A 17,474-nucleotide genomic window follows, 5' to 3' on the forward strand; every position below is an offset into this window, starting at 1 on the left:
TGGGGCATGCTCATATTGGAAATGAAGTAGTCCAACCACCCCAAAACACTTGCATTCTCCAATAGTATTGAAAGCAGGATTGTGTCTAATTGCCTTGATACCATCAGAAGCACAAATCATCATGAATGCACAATAAAAAGGACAGGGGTGGGCTAAGAGTACTTTTGCTATGACATTGAGAGTTTTTTCACACTGGGCATATTCCTAAAGAGCGAAAAACTTTTCCTAAAAGTAATTCAGTGGTGGAGAAGAGTGATGCTTGTCAAACATATCTTGAGATGCATGTTGAGCATTTTTTTTAAAAGGCAGAGAGAAATAATCTAAGACTACTTCCTAAAGGTCACTGGTGATAGTAGTTCAGAATTGGAAGGGACACAGTTAAGGAATATCATTAAGTATGTGGGCATGCACACTCCAGGGCTTCCTTACTTAACTGTTTCATTCTGTATTAAATCTCTGTAATGTCAGGCATAGGGATCTACATAGGCTGTCCAAATAAGTGTCCATTAATTGTTGCTTTGAATAAGCTGCACACTCACGCAACCCAGTGCCATCAACTTCTCTGTCCACTCACGTATAGACAGGGGTTGGGGTGGCTGGGATCATCTTTCCAGTGCTGTAATATCAGCCTTCTGGCTACCATGAGGGCTTGTAGGAGCTGGCAGCAATGGCCATCTGTCACTCTCTGTGCTCCTGGGATGTAATTCAATAAAGCATTTTACTTCCGTAAATCACTTGGACTGCCAAGCCAAAAAGAGCTTGAAGGGCATGTTGTGGCTGTATATATCCATTGGCAGCCCCAGGAAGACTATGCTAAGCCTGCAATCTTGGGAAGAAGAGGAATTAGGCAGTGGGGCCAGTCAGCTGGGCATGTGTGAACATGTTGATTGCCTGTAAGAGTTGGAAGTAGCTGTGTGTATGTGAAAACCCTCCTCCTTCTCTTTCCAGTTTGAGTATGTCTCTCAGCACCTGGTGTTTGCAAACTGCATCCCGTTGATTCTGAAGTTCTTCAACCAGAACATCATGTCCTACATAACTGCCAAAAACAGGTATAGCCTGTGTAAAAATTAGTTGCCCTTTCCTTTTACCAACACAGAGGCAATTTTAAACTGCTTTGGCACAAGTCTCTAACGGCAATGAACTGATGTGCGTGTGTTTGTGTCTCCTTTGATTTCCCCTGAAGCATAGCTGTCCTGGATTATCCCTCCTGTACTGTCCACGAGTTACCAGAACTCAACGCTGAAAGCCTGGTAAGGAGAATGATGATTACTGTTTGCAACCCAGCTTGCCTGTGGGCTAGGCAAACTAAAATGTGGTGGCCTCAGTCATCGCTCTGTAATACAGGTTTAAAAATGTTTACGGATTCCAACGTCCGTATTATGGGAATACCTTTAATTAGGCCAACCAAAAATCATTAAAAGTGTATAAGTCTTCAAGTTCCCCAGAATTAATCAGGCTAGATGTTAAAAACCGGGGGGGGGGCAGCAGAGGGAGAGAAAGAAACAAGGCTGTTGGTGTTACATCAAGACGTTCCACCTTAAAACGTACCAGATACAGACATGGGTGGCTTGACTAACCCCTTTTTTCCCCACATCCCTCTCCGGTTTTATTTTAGCACCTAGCCTCATGAAGACTCATGGGGTACTTGAAACACTATTTTGTGACACTTTGGTTGGCTTAATAAAGGTTATTGCCCTAATATGGATTTTGGGATTTTTCCTAGGAGCCAGCCTTTACTCACTGCTAACAGAATTATTGCAAGGATGAACTGGATTTTGAAACACTCCGTCTGGGCAGAAATAGGTGACAGAATAGATGTCTGCATTTGGAGCAGGATGGTGGTGTGTTCCTCCCCCTCCAAGTGAACCCTCGTGGCGGCTGTTCATCAGAAAGCATGAGCCCCTGTGGAAGGAGGGAGGAGAGAGGGTTTGGAAATGCTACTCTTAGCATTTCTGTACTGGCTAAGTCAGTGAAACAAGGCAAGAGGGATAAAAGGGAAATCCTTTGAAATACACTGTGCTGTGTGTGATACCACTGCAAGCAAGGGGGCATTGTTAGGGAGGGTCTTTTCCTCCAGGCCCTGGAATAATAATAATAATAATAACAACAATAATAATAATTATTATTATTTGATTTATAGAATCATAGAATAGTAGAGTTGGAAGGGGCCTATAAGGCCATCCAGTCCAACCCCCTGCTCAATGCAGGAATCCAAATCAAAGCATTCCTGACAGATGGCTGGCTGTCCAGCTGCCTCTTCAATGCCTCCAGTGTCAGAGAGCCCACTACCTCTCTAGGTAATTGGTTCCATTGTCGTATGGCTCTAACAGTTAGGAAGTTTTTCCTGATGTCCAGTCGAAATCTGGCTCCCTGCAACTCAAGCCCATTATTCCGTGTCCTGCACTCTGGGACGATTGAAAAGAGATCCCGGCCCTCCTCTGTGTGACAACCTTTCATGTACTTGAAGAGTGTTATCATATCTCCCCTCAGTCCTCTCTTCTTGTATCCTGCCCTTCCTCCCAGCAGGAGCCCAGGGCGGCAAACAGAAGCACCAAAAACATTAAAACATCATAAAAACAAACTTTAAAACACATTAAAACAAAACGTCTTCAAAAACATTACTTAAAAAAAACTTTCAAAACATCTAAGATTAAAAACATTTTAAAAAGAAGGCTTAAGAGCATTTTAAAAAGCAATTCCAAGACAGACGCAGACTGGGATAAGTCTCAACTTAAAAGGCTTGTTGAAAGAGGAAAGTCTGCAATAGGCCATACTATGCAACAGCTGTTCTTAGGGCCAAACAACCCATTAATGACTGGTTGTCTTTTGAAAAGTCTTACGCAGCCCTGGGCCGCCTGAATTGGGTTGGCGCTGCCACCTTCAACATCTGCTGCTTGAGACAAAAGACACATGTTGGCGATTGAGAGGGCCAGCCGTGGCTATTGCCCTCTGCATCCTAAGGGTACGGGTGTGTGTGTGTGAGGGAACGCTGCTAATCTACATTACATGGGGCCAACCTTGTTTTGCCCTTTCCCACCCTGTCCTCCAAAAGCCCTTTGAATCAAACTGTCTTAACACAGTTTCTGGAAGACTCACTTGGAGGTCTCCAGGGAAAGAGAATCTCCAAGTTTTATTTTAGTTATATTTTAACCTACCTTTGCTCGGAGGATCGCAGGACATTATACACAGTTCTTGCACCCAGCTGTTTAATCAGGGCTGGGGGACCTTTTTTGGCTGGGTGAGCTATATCTTTATCTTCCCCACACACACCCCATGGGCCAACTTTGACTAGTGGGCAGGACCGTAATGTTGCCAAGGTTGACAGCTGGGTAGCCCCACCCACCTGACAAAGTTAGCCTGCAGGGGTGGGGGGAGAAATTAACCAAGCAAGATTGACCTTCCCACGCAATTTGGCCCTGCTTTCTGCAGAGAGCCGTGTGATGCGTCCTTCCCTGGCTCTCCCTGTCAGGTTCCTACCTGCTCGTGGTTACTGCCTGTCTCTAGGCAACACCAGGGACTCCACCAGTCCGGACCGCACTCTCTTATGGTTTCTCTCCCTGCTCTAGCACAGATCTCAACAGATCCCCCTGCTAGGCAACCACCAGTAACGTCCCAATACTAGTATTCCCAGAGACTCTGAATACTCGTATTGTTATTCTCTTCACCGCTGCCACCATTTGTTACAGTTCCCCTTCAGCCTTGGTCATTACCTTACCCTCCCTTCTGGTCTGTGAAACCCCAGCCAAGGATCAGGCCTTTGGTAAACCAAATTAAGTATTTATTACAGATAACAAAGCTAACAAGATTAACAAGATTTCTTCTTAAGGCACATAAGCATATGGTTTTACTCAATACTAATCCGAACTCCACCTCCCTCCTTCTTCACGCTCTCCTGGCAAACAACTCTCTCAAACCCCACCAAGCAACCCACTCTTTCTCTTCTCCCCCCCTATTCCACTCTCACTCCCTCACATTCACCCAGATTTACCTGTCATCCTTTCATTTATACTGTCAGCCATTTTAAACATTCAGCCAATCATCAAGCATTCTATTGCCCATTCACTCCCCCGCCTCTTTCACTACTTACTATGTATACTCTAAACAACCAGCGCTTACCATATATACACTAATATATAGGAACATCACATTTCCCCCCCCTTAAACAACAGCAGAGTATTATTCCTGTTCCAGGATTTATACGTCGCGTTAACAAATAAAAGTCTCTATGGGGAAAATGTCTTTCTTTGTTCCTCTGTCTGGTCACGTCACTGCAGTCCCAGCCACTTGCCTGGAAAGTCCATCGGCCAGTACATTGCCCTTGCCTTTTATGAACTGGAAGTCCACTTGATAGTCCTGTAGGGCCCAGGACCACCTCTGCAGCATATTGTTATGGTTTTTCATAGTCTGCAACCATAACAAGGCCCGATGATCCGTAGTCACTGTGAATCTTCGTCCCCACACGTATGGGCGCAACTTGTTCAGTCCCCACATGACCGCTAGGCACTCCTTCTGGACCGACGAATAGTTTTTCTCCCTCGGCGTCAGCTTGCGACTCAGGTACGCCACTGGATGTCTGGTGCCTTCTCTCTCCTGCAGCAAGACGACTCCCAGCGCGAGGTCCGACGCATCTGTAGCCACAATGAATGGTTTCTCATAGTCTGGTGCTATTAATATGGGTCCTTGGCACAAGGCTTGCTTCAGTAGATCAAAAGCCTTCTGACATTCATCCGTCCATACCACACGCTCAGAACACTTCTTCTTTGTTAATTCATGCAAGGGGGTTGCTATTTCCCCAACATTTCTCACAAACTTCCTATAAAATCCAGCCACACCCAGAAATGCCCTTACTTGTTTTTTGGTTAAGGGGATCGGCCACGCTTGTATTGCCTCCACCTTGCTCCATAAGGGGGTGATTTTCCCACTCCCCACCTTATGTCCTAAATAGATTACTTCCTTTAGTCCAAACTGGCATTTCTTAGCTTTTATTGTGAGGCCTGCTTTTCTTAAGGCCTCCAATACTGTTGTCAGGTGTTGGACATGCTCAGGCACCGACTTGCTAAAAATGGCCACGTCATCAATATAGGCCACTGCAAAATCTGACATGCCTCGCAACACAGTATTGATTAGCCTCTGAAATGAACTTGGTGAGTTCCTTAGTCCCATGGGTAAGGTCATAAACTCATATAACCCATCTGGTGTACTGAAGGCAGTTTTGGCTCTGGATTGCTCGTCTACTTCCATTTGCCAAAATCCTTTACAGAGATCTAGTGTAGAGATAATGGTTGCTGCCCCCAATAACTCTAACATTGCATCTACCCTAGGCATAGGATACGCATCTGGGACAGTAATTTTATTGATTAGCCGATAATCAATGCAAAACCTGGTCGTTCCATCTTTTTTCGGAACCAGGACAATACTTGAGGCCCAGGGACTGATGGATTCCCTGATCACTCCTAATTCCAGCATATCTTCCACCTCCTTTTTGATCTCATTCAAAACTTTCCCATTCACACTGTACGGAACAGATCTGATTGGGGCATGATCTCCAGTATCAATGGAATGTATAACTATACTGGTTCGGCCAGGTTTGTTGCTAAAGAGATTCCTATAGGTTTTCAAAACTCTCAGAATCTCCTCTTTTACTTCCTCCTTCACCTCCTCTGACCATTCCACTTGATCTACCCCTCCTTTGTCTTTGCTTTCCTGTACCAAATCTGGAAGTTCAGGCCCACTTCCCTCAGGGAATAAGGTAACTTGCAACACCTTTGCATCCCTGGTATGGTAAGGCTTTAACATATTTACATGAACCACTTTGCTTTTGTTTAATTGGTCTGTGGTGATTACATATGTCACTGTGTCAAGCCTTTCTCTGATGGTATATGGTCCTTCCCAGTTAGCCTGTAATTTGTCATGTTTCCTGGGTATGAACGCCATAACCATATCTCCCACATCATACACACGTTCTCTGGCTGTTCTGTCATACCAGTAACTTTGCTTCTCCTGTGCATGACTCAAATTCTCTTTCACTACTTCCATCATTGATGTTAATTTATTGCGGAATTCCAATACAAAATCTACTACAGAAGTTTTGTACTCTCCCAGAGTTCCTTCCCATGAATTTTTTAGCAGTTCCAAAGGTCCCCTCACTTTTCTAGTGAACATGAGTTCAAAGGGTGAGAAGCCTGTTGACTCCTGAGGGACTTCTCTGTATGCAAATAAGAAGCATCCCAACCGTTCATCCCAGTCTTGTGGGTGATCTTGAACATAGCTTCTTATCATGCCCTTCAAAACTCCATTGAATCTCTCAGTTAGCCCATTAGTGGCGGGATGGTAAGTAGTGGTCTTTAGATGTTTTAGACCACAACATTTCCACATACATTGCATCACTTCTCCCATGAATACACTGCCTTGATCTGTCAGCACTTCATGAGGGAAACCCAGCCTCATAAAGATTTTTAATAAAGCCTCTGCCACTACAGGGGCTTCTACAGATCTCAGTGCTTCTGCGTCTGGGTACCTGGTGGCAAAATCCACCACCACCACTAGATATTTCTTGCCATGCCTTGTGGGTTTGGAAAAAGGGCCCACCAAATCTATTCCCACTCTATAAAAGGGTTGTCCAATTATAGGAAGGGGCTTTAAGGGTGCCTTGGTCTTTACTCCACTCTTTCCCACCTTTTGGCATATTCCACAAGATAGACAATGTTGTTTTACATCCTTGGAGATATTTGGCCAATAATAATGTGCAGCCAATCTCCTCTTGGTCTTTTTTATTCCCAGATGTCCTGCACATGGGACATCGTGGGCTACCTCTAGCAATCTGGTTCTGTATTTGCTAGGTACTATCAATTGCTTCACTGGTTCACATTCTTCCTTTCTCTCAGCAGGCATCCACAGTCTATATAAAATCCCATTCTCACACACAACTTGATTCCTCAGTTTGTCAGTGAAAGGAATCTGTTGGGTCAGCGCTTGTTCCTTTATCTGCTTCAGACTTATATCTTTATGCAGCTCTTTCCTGAATTGATCTGCTTCTTCCCCAGAGACCACTTGATACAGTTTGTCTTCTTCAGCAGCCTGCTAGTGGTTGCTATGGTGACCTGAGGCTGGTTAACAGATTCCACCCTGTTTGTTTCAGCCCCCCTTAATATGGCTTCTTTTTCTCTGCCAATTTGCTGTCTGGTCACTACATATATTTTCCCCTGTGCCCCCATAACATCTCTTCCCAGTATTACTGGTTCTTGTTGCTGGGCATTAATACCAACTTTATATTGGCCCTTTCGGCCTCTCCATTCCATTTTCACTAGGGCCACAGGCAAACTCTCTGGTTGACCCCTCACTCGTTGGATAGTCACTGTTTCCTGAGGTAATATTTCTTCAGATTTTATTAAATCTGGCCTCAGTAACGTCTGAGCGGCACCAGTGCCAAGCAATGCCCAATAAGTTGCCCCTTGTACACTCACTTCCTCTCTCAGACTTGAATCAAGGTCTGTTACTTCTGTCCAGTTTATCTGGCAAAACTGAACCTTTTTCGCTGTTTCTAAAGCCTTGGGCTCTGTTTTCACTGCCCTTGTCTGAGCAGGATTACTAATGGGGTTGGCAACCTCACATTGAAAACGTAGGTGCCCCGGTCTACCACATTTGTAGCATAATTTCTCCTCACTTTTAGGGTACACAGATCCACTCTGGGGTGTCCTGTGCCCTTCAGATTTTAATGGAGGACTCACTCGCTGTAGTACCACATCCCTTCTGCCAGCACTATATGGTCTGGGTTTAAACTCTCTTGATGTTTTCCCCACCCAGCCAGTTCTATTGGAGGCGAAGTGATCCGCCATCTCTGCGGCCTCCTGCACAGATGTAGGGGAACGGTCTTTGACCAGGAGCCTTATTTCTGGTGGTAACTGATGGTATAATTGATCCAGTATCATGAGGCTTTTCACCTCTTCCACTGACTGAGCTTTGGCACTACTCATCCACTTTCCAAATATATCCATCAACTTTGCTCCCAGTTCCACAAAAGACCTCTCTGTCTGTATCTGGCAGTTTCTGAAAAGCTTTCTAAAATGATCAGGCCCCAGTCTGAATCTTTTAAACACTGCTTCTTTGAATTCAGCATAGGTGACGGGACTGTCTGAGGGGAAATATTGGTATACCTCAGCCAATTCCCCTTTAATCAGGTTTGATAAATACTGCATGTATTTATCTTCAGGTAGCCCCCACAACTGAGCTGCTTTTTCAAAGGTGCTGAGGTAAATTTGAGGATCTTGACCAGGCTCATAGACAGCAAAGTCCTTTGGAGTAATTTTTATTTTTGCTCCATCTCTGTCTTTCCTTGTCTCCTCAGAGTGAAATTTCTCTCTATCAAATTTTAACTTTTCTACTTGTAATTCAGCATCCAATGCTCGTTGCTTCTCCCTCTCCTCAAACCCCAATCTCATTCTCTCAATTTCCAACTCCCTCTGTTTTTCCTTCTCTGCACCTTCCATCCTCAATCTCTCAGCTTCCATCCTCAATCTCTCAGCTTCCAACTCCCTCTGCTTGTCTTTTTCCTCAGCCTCCCATCTTAACTTCTCTCTCAAGTACTCTATATAAGCGGGATTGCTTAAATATCCTTCTGGGGTCTCTTCCCTGCCAGGTTGTTTTTGCCAGGCAGTAGCAAATCCTATAAGTGCTACCCTCAATTCATCTACCCCTTTACCCTCGTGAGGTAAATTGAATGTTATGCACTTCTCCACCAGCTCCTCTCTTTTCATTTTTATGTATTCAGCCATGGTGTTTGAGTTCACTCACTCTTTGCCACACACTCTTTGCCAGTCACTCTCACAAGAAATCTTGTTTTGTTATTTCTGTTTGCCACACCACTGTTCTGGATTCTCTAGTATTCGTATCTGGATTCTCTGTTGTTCGTATCCCACCGCTACTGCCACCACATGTGATGCGTCCTTCCCTGGCTCTCCCTGTCAGGTTCCTACCTGCTCGTGGTTACTTCCTGTCTCTAGGCACCACCAGGGACTCCACCAGTCCGGACCGCACTCTCTTATGGTTTACCTATCCGCTCTAGCACAGATCTCAACAGATCCCCCTGCTAGGCAACCACCAGTAACGTCCCAATACTAGTATTCCCAGAGACTCTGAATACTGGTATTGTTATTCTCTTCACCGCTGCCACCATTTGTTACAGTTCCCCTTCAGCCTTGGTCATTACCTTACCCTCCCTTCTGGTCTGTGAAACCCCAGCCAAGGATCAGGCCTTTGGTAAACTAAATTAAGTATTTATTACAGATAATTACAGGTTGTACACCACCCTGAGAGCTTTCTGCTATAGGGCGGTCTAGAAATGTAATTAAATAAAATAAATAAATAATAAATAACAAAGCTAACAAGATTAACAAGATTTCTTCTTAAGGCACATAAGCATATGGTTTTACTCAATACTAATCTGAACTCCACCTCCCTCCTTCTTCACTCTCTCCTGGCAAACAACTCTCTCCAACCCCACCAAACAACCCACTCTTTCTCTTCTCCCCCCCGATTCCACTCTCACTCCCTCACATTCACCCAGATTTACCTGTCATCCTTTCATTTATACTGTCAGCCATTTTAAACATTCAGCCAATCATCAAGCATTCTATTGCCCATTCACTCCCCCGCCTCTTTCACTACTTACCATGTATTCTCTAAACAACCAGCACTTACCATATATACACTAATATATAGGAACATCATAAGCTGCTTCTCTGTCTGGCCCACACCTGACGTCACCTGCGGGCTAGGTGCGCCATTCTGTGTAATCCGCACAGTAACTTTGTGTGTTGGTTAGGCTGCGAGATGGTGACTGACCCAAAGTTATTCAGTGGGTTTTATGGCTGTGTATGGATTTGAACCCATGTGTGTCTTTCTTCCACCACCACCACTGGCTAGTCTAGTCAGACATCCTAGTCACAAAGAGCAGCTACGGAGAGCGCCTTTCTTTCTGCACACTCTTGCAGACCTGGATTTGATGCATATGCAGTATGTGTAAGTGAGACCTTCTGGTTGATCTGTCGTGATGGAACATAGGGATGGGTGCCGTTTATTAGCTGTGCTGTGCCCAGGCCATTTAAAGCTTTATGAGTCCTTACCAGCAGGTTAAACTGAGTCTGGAAGACTTGTGTGTTCCCAATAATACTGTTACTTGATCAGGTGCATTCAGGGTAGCACGCAGCATCTCAATATATATATATTTAAAAATATATATACATTCAAGGGAAATCACAAAATGATTTATAAAAACTATGATTTATTAAACCATAGCTTAGCATTATGTGTGAGCCAGCCCAGCAGCTTAACAATGGTTCATTAACCATGGTTAAAGGTTGCTTGTTAACCAAGACTTGAAGTTGGATTACAGACCTTAGTTAACATAAACTATAGCTTAACTATAGATGTCTAAATGTTCTGTTAATGTGAGTTGTCAAGGTTCTTTTTTTCGCCCTTTAATGTAACTGCAATTTTAAAAAATAATTTAAAAAACAACAACTTAGCATTATGTGTGAATCTGGACCTCCTCTATAACTATTCTTAAGGAGCTGTCACTGCCGAAAAACTACAGAGCCAAACTACAGGGCTCTCAATGCCCTGCTACACTCGCTTGTGCTTTTAAGTATTCAATGTCAGTAAGCCAGTCTTTGATTGTCTGCCAGATGCCTAGCTTTTTAACTATGGTTTATCAACTATGGTTGAGCATTGTGTGTGAACCAGGCCAATGTGGGTTATTCTTCACATTATGGATGGCACTTTTAATAACCTTCTCAGCTTGCCATGAGACTAATGAGAAAGTTAGATTCTTAGGTAGGTGTGTAGGTGTGTGTGTTTATGTTTTGCCCAAACAGCTTTTCTGTTGTTGTTTTTGGACAGTTGTAACAAATAGCAATGAAATGCGGTGTCTTTTTTCCTTCCTCTTTGTTTGCAGGAAGTGGGAGACAACAACCAGTTTTGTTGGAGGAACCTCTTCTCCTGCATCAACCTGCTGAGGATCCTCAACAAACTGACCAAGTGGAAACATTCCAGGACAATGGTAAGGTGGTGGCGGGCTGAACGGGCCTGTGGAGTTGTTGCACGCTGATCTGAAGTGTCACTGTTGTGTGTATTGTGAGAAGAGCTTTATGTATATACCAAATGTGTGATGAAACAATGATTTATCTACTCTGAGCACCGAGTGTCTAGAAAATGGACCTTGATCTGGGAAATTATATGAGACCACCACACCATCCTCCAGTAATGCAGATGGATTCAACTTTCCATATTTTATGTGGGTTCAGAAACCAATTTTTCCAGCGGCATTCTCCTAATGTAGGCATTTATTTCATAAGTATGTGTTTGTGTGTGTGTATGAATGAATGAACCTGTACACTGCTTTGGAACCTTTTGAAGGTGGGATATAAAAGTGTAAAACCCAACAGATTTGCAAGCTAAACAAAATAGGGCATTCTCAGTTTGATCTATATGGTAGTCATTCATTCACTGGCGATCACTCATGGCCGAGTAAGATTGTCTTCCAAGATAATTTGGCTGGAAGACGCGTGTGTGTGAATTTGTTTTATGTGGGTAGATCAACGCACGACGATCAACACACAATCTTGACAGAAAATGGCTTTGATCCAATGGCATGGATACCACGATGATTGGAAGTCTTTTATCTGCTGCAGTCTTCATCCACCTTCACAGCCATTGTAACATACACATTGTTATCCTCTGCCTGTAGTACTCCACTGCTAGTAGACCAGGGGATCCTCAGGCCTGGTGGCCAGATATGGTCCTGCAGACCTTTCTATTTGGCCTTTGGGACTCTCCCTGGGTTCTGCTATCTCCCCAGGCCATGCCCTTATTCCTCTGGCCAGACCTCTCACTGACCTTGCTCTGTGCTTGGTTAGGATGTGTCTCTTAACTGATAATGCCGCTTGCTTGCTTGGATGGAGAACATACGAAGAACTTGGCTGCTGGATCAGGCCAAAGGCCCTAATCTAATCTACCATCCTGTTCTCAGAGCAGCCAAACAGATTCCGCCATGGGAAGCCCACAAGGAGGTTGGAGAGACGTGGGTGTGCAGAAACCTCTGGCTTTTGTGTGGTTCGAATGTCATCTACTGCACAAAGGAAAGAGTCACATCCATTGCTGTGCCTGCTTCTGCCTCTGGCCCCATGCACCTCCGGCACGTGGTCTCCAAAAGATTGCCCGCAAGGGAATGCGGCCCTTGGGCTAAGAACAGTTCCCCACCCGTGGGAGAGACGATCCTGGATTAACTGGACTTCCTGTCTCAGTCAGTACATGGGCATCTTCAGAGGTTTATACAAACTACAAAGGAGAAACTTAGATTTTTTTTAGAATTAACACTGATGTGGGCGGGATAAATTTTACCACTGATCAGTAGTCAAGAGTGTAACTATTTTTCGGGGTGCCAATGTCTCAGTCTTGGATTTGAAAACATAACAACTGATAAAGGAAATGGGACAGTTGGCATTTTTTTAGCCGTTGTATGGCATAAGCTGTTTTTTAGCAGGCAATTAACTGGGAAGGACTGCACCAGATGAATTAAATGCTGATCATAGGAAGCTGCCTTATACCAAGTCAGACCATTGGTCCATTTAGCTCAGTATTGTCCACACTGACTGGCAGTGGCTCTCTAGGATTTCAGACAGGGGACACTTGCAGCCCTACCTGGAGATGCCAGGGATTGAACCAGGGACCTTCTGCATGCTCTGCCATAATGTGCTATGTTTGTTTTTCCCACTCATGCTGACAGCCTTAACTGTATTGTCTGCCTGCCACTGCAGTCGTTTTCTAAATCATAAGAATGTGTTAAGGACTTTTAGATGGAAATATATCTTATCCCTTTTTTCCTGCTTGGTGTGTTGGTAGATGTTGGTGGTCTTCAAGTCTGCTCCTATTTTGAAACGGGCTCTGAAAGTGAAGCAAGCCATGATGCAGCTCTATGTCCTGAAGCTGCTGAAGATCCAGACCAAGTATCTTGGGCGCCAGTGGAGAAAGAGCAACATGAAAACAATGTCTGCCATCTACCAGAAAGTGCGCCATCGCATGAATGACGATTGGGCATACGGCAATGGTGAATGTTGCAAATACGTTGCTTTTTCTGGAGGGTTCCTGGGCATTGTGACCACTTTTCCCATCCATGTAGTAGCTACCAAATATTTGATCTGTCTCTTTTGCTCGCACAGGGCACCAACCATGTTGCTCCTTAGTGTATTTTTTGTGTCGCAAACTCCATCAGATCAATGTGGTGGTGGTATTACTTTTTGAGTGGGCATTAACTGGGCTCCTCAACTGCTGGTTCTAAGACCCAACAGCATCCCGTTTGGGGTATTTCCCATCGTGACCACATGAAGCTGCCTTATACAGAGTTAGTTCGCTGTTTCATCTCTTACCGGCAGCTGTCTCTAGGATTTTAGATAAGAGGTCTTTCCCAGTGCTTGCTACCTGAGATGCTGTAGGTGGAGAATCTGAGGACTGAGATTGGAATCGTTGGCATCAGGGCTGTGGAGTCGGTATGCCAAACCTTCAACTCTGACTCCTTTATTTTTCTACTGTCCAACTCCGACTCCACCCAAAATTGCTTCTGACTCCACAGCCCTGGAAAGGACTGTAAATGTCTTTTTTAAATTGGAAGCTCTCATAGGAGCATTTTTATCACTGCCTGAATATGCGCTGATCTTGGCATCACAGCATTTGTCTTCATCTGGGTCCTGTGTCATACACTGACACACAAAATGTTTTCCATCCTGAGTTATGGTGAAATGCTCAACTACAGCTGACTTCGTGGGAAGCTTCTTTGACATTGTGAATTTGTATTTTAAAAAATTTGTCAATCAAAATTTATTTTGAAGCTGGAGTTGGAGTCGGTACATTTCTACCGACTCCAACTCCACCCAAAATTGTTAACGACTCCACAACTCCAACTCCACAGCCCTGGTTGGCATGCAAGTGCATATACTCTGGCACTGGCCCACTGGGTCCTCCCCCCATAGTAATGAAATGGCTCCTTCTTGGGACCCCCCAGAATCCAAAGATGCTGCTCAAAAGACCTTTTCTACACTAGTGTGAATAATGAGTCACACAGTGTGGCACCGCTTCCTCTGCACTGCAGAGCTATGGGTTCAAGCCCAACCCCAAAGCAGTCATTCTATTTCACTAGAAAACCTGTCTTACTCTTTTCATCTTGCTTCTCTCTGTCTTGTTGGCACACAGATATCGATGCTCGGCCATGGGACTTCCAAGCAGAAGAATGCACTTTACGAGCCAATATTGAAGCCTTTAATAGCCGGAGGTATGATAAACCCCAGGACTCTGAATTTGCTCCAGTGGACAACTGCTTGCAGAGCGTGTTGGGGCAGCAGCTGGAACTCCCTGAGGATTTCCATTACTCTTACGAACTATGGCTGGAGAGAGAAGTGTTTTCGCAGCCCATCCGCTGGGAAGAACTGTTATGCTATCAGTGACAGTACTGGGAAGTTGAAGTTGAACCAAATGCTGTCTTGGTCTCCAAATAATAGGTGCTGAGTTCCGGGGAAAAGGGGCGGTCCTTCTGTGTTTGGCATTTTTTATGACTGGCAGGGAGCTTTTTACAATGAGTCGAAATGTTACACATCTTAAATATAATGCCTTCATCCTTGCTAGAGTCTTCCCTTTTCTCTCTGACTACTTCAGTCTACTGTAAATGGGCCTGCAAGTAGCAATAAAGGTCCTGATTCTGATCCATTTAAACTGATCTGTCTTGAATATTATATATTTAAAGATCTTATATTGATGAGCTTTCCTCTCCTGCTTGCTTTAGTGTGATGGTTAATGTGTATGCCAAGTTCTCCAAGACTTGGGTCACTATTATGAGCAATTCATGTGTCTGATTTGTCTGAGCAAATCTGTACCTTTTTAAATCTTGTGACACTCCATGCAGTTTGCTTCCCTAGAAACTGCAAAGTCCAAGGTTCATTAAAAACAAGATGCATGTGTCAGATTCACACCTAGCTGTATTCCCAAGGGCATCCAGGCGTGGAAACTACTTATGGGAGTGATTCTTTAAACAAAAAACAGTACACACAGATGTACTTTGGGGATCCAATAACAAGAGAATTTCTCTGTGCATGTCCAGAAAGAAAATTTCTTAGTGTTTGTTTCCATTATCTCTACTTACTCATATTGTAAAAAAGGTTTTACCTGTTCATGTTTTAAGGATGTCTTTGTACATCACACAACCTTTGATTCATAGGATCTTTCATGAGTTATTTAATATTTTGTGTGTGTGTGAGAGATTACCACAAAATGCAGGGTACGGCAGTGGGTGGATTGCTGTGCCGGAGATGAAGCCAAATTAGACTCTGTCAGGACAGCTACAGCCAGCCCTGAAACATTTAGGTTTACTGAAAAATTCTGTTTACTTTTAGTGTGCAAGAGAAATTTTTACAGGTAGAATGTATAACACTGGAAAGTCGCCTTCTCTGTAAAATGCAAGTAAGGGGATTTTAATTCCTCTTTGTTCCCTCTGCACCTATTAGTATATGCATTTGTCAGAATGCCTGGATGTTTGTCCATACTACCTCTTAAAGGTGCAAAAGAGCACCACAAATTATTCCACTGTTTGAAGAAACATGCAAGCATCTTATATAAAGGCGTAGTGTGTTTATTTAGCTCCGTGCTAGATGTGTGAATACCAGAAATTGTTCCATAGTTTATTGGTATTACTGGGAGCCAGATATGCATGTTATCCATTCTGGTGAAGCATCTACATACTTTAAATCCTCTTGCAACTTTAAGCTTCATTTTTAACGTGAGACTTTGTCCTTTTCTCTGAACCCCTCTTGCAGAGCAAATATCTCTTTAAAACAAGAACTCAGTGTTAACTTTTATCAGGGTGGTTCTTATTTGGAAACCAAAAACCTAATTTTTAATTTTTTGTATTGTACCAGCATGTACTATTAGATAGTAGGCAAATACTGCAGATCACTTTTGCGTATTCTTGACAAACAGCTATAAACACAAGTTCCCAAAATACATGTATTATCTGTTACTGTGGAGTGAGAATATTTCTTTCCTAGTGTGAATTGTGACAAAGCATTTTTCAAGGAAATTGCCATATTAAGTCAGTCCAAAAGCACAAGTTATAACCAAGAATAAAAGCTACTCTTCAAGTCTGTGTGCATGCATGTTGTTCATTTTAATGATTTGTATGGGTGCTGCTAGGGTTTTACCCGTGCACTTTGTGCATCAACCCCACATACAAACATGCACATCTAGGTACACCCAAACACCCACACCCTGGGACTCTTCTCCCCTCCCCCTGGGGCTCCCAAACACTCTCTCTCTCTCTCTCTCTCTCCCCCCCCCAACAGGTCGTCATCCCTGGATTACCAAGCCTCCTCTTCTCTTCCCTCCCCCATGGGTCACCGAGCTTCCTCCTCTCCTCCCCTTTAGACCTTCAGCAAGGAAGAGGGAGGAGGCTGGCTGAGTGACACAAGTACAATGGGGAGTGTCTGGCGCAGCACCTCAGCAACCATCCTGCTCTCCTGCCACTTCCTTCCTCCTTGCTTTCTCCTGCTGAAGCCGTTGGTAAGGTGGGCGGCAGCAACAGCAGAGCTGAGGAGCTACCCCTGGCTGCCCTGAATGTTCGTCCATGGCTCATTCAGCCAGCCTTCCTCTCCCACCTTGCTTGCTCGCTCGCCTCATGCCCACCTGTCTATAGTCCTTGCTTGCCTCCCCTCACCACATTTGCCTCCCCCTGCCCTCATGGAATGATGCCATCACATTGCGTGATGGTGTCGTGACTTACAAAAATATTTTATGTACAGTATAGATAGATAATGTGAATGCATCTGTAGGGGGGGGGGTTTGCAGAAGGAATATTTTTTTAAGCTGCAGTATGAACCTCCTACGGTAGCTTAAAATGCTCCAGGGACTAATGTGGTATCACACACATGCAATCTGATCCTGTAGTGAAACCGGCACCAAGTCCAGGAGTAAAAAAAAAAAAGGTGTGTGTGTTAAAGATTCATTATTCCTCTCTTTTCTTTACATTTCTTTTTCCTATTCTACTTTGACACCATGATGGTTTAACATAAGAACTTCAGAAGAGCCTGGCTGCTGGATCAAGCCAAAGGGGCCCAAAGATGTCTCTAGGAAACCCACAAACAGGACCTGAGTGCAATAGCGCTCTCCCCACTGGTAATCTCCAGCAACTGGTTTTCAGAGGTATCCTGCCTCCGACAGTAGAACTGAGATAGCCATTGTGACTAGTAGCCATAGATAGCCTTATCCTCCATGAATTTGTCCAATCCTCTTTTAAAGCCATCCAAATTAGTGTTGCACTTGGCTGGCTTCCCAGAGGCATCTGGTTGGTGACTGTGAGACTACATGTTCTTTGACTAGAAACCAGAAATTTAATGTTTCTGCTGGGTGTCAGGTTTTAAAAATGAATTCAAGTCTTTTTG

At 44.1% G+C, this 17,474-nt stretch overlaps 1 protein-coding gene across 3 annotated transcripts in view; it reads left to right on the top strand.

Moving 5' to 3' along the window:
- STRIP2 (striatin interacting protein 2) overlaps positions 1-16,165 on the top strand; it is a 61,322-nt gene extending 45,157 nt beyond the window's left edge. For all 3 annotated transcript variants that reach the window (XM_061638018.1, XM_061638019.1, XM_061638020.1), the window contains 5 exons: positions 949-1,049; positions 1,184-1,250; positions 10,952-11,056; positions 12,898-13,102; positions 14,242-16,165. In XM_061638018.1, coding sequence (XP_061494002.1) covers positions 949-1,049; positions 1,184-1,250; positions 10,952-11,056; positions 12,898-13,102; positions 14,242-14,492 — 729 coding nt within the window. In that variant the 3' untranslated portion in view covers positions 14,493-16,165. The remainder of the gene's footprint in view (positions 1-948; positions 1,050-1,183; positions 1,251-10,951; positions 11,057-12,897; positions 13,103-14,241) is intronic.
- Positions 16,166-17,474: the final 1,309 nt, after the last annotated feature.

This window comes from Rhineura floridana, chromosome 8 (assembly GCF_030035675.1).
Source record: "Rhineura floridana isolate rRhiFlo1 chromosome 8, rRhiFlo1.hap2, whole genome shotgun sequence".
In the NCBI taxonomy this organism is placed as follows: domain Eukaryota; kingdom Metazoa; phylum Chordata; class Lepidosauria; order Squamata; family Rhineuridae; genus Rhineura; species Rhineura floridana.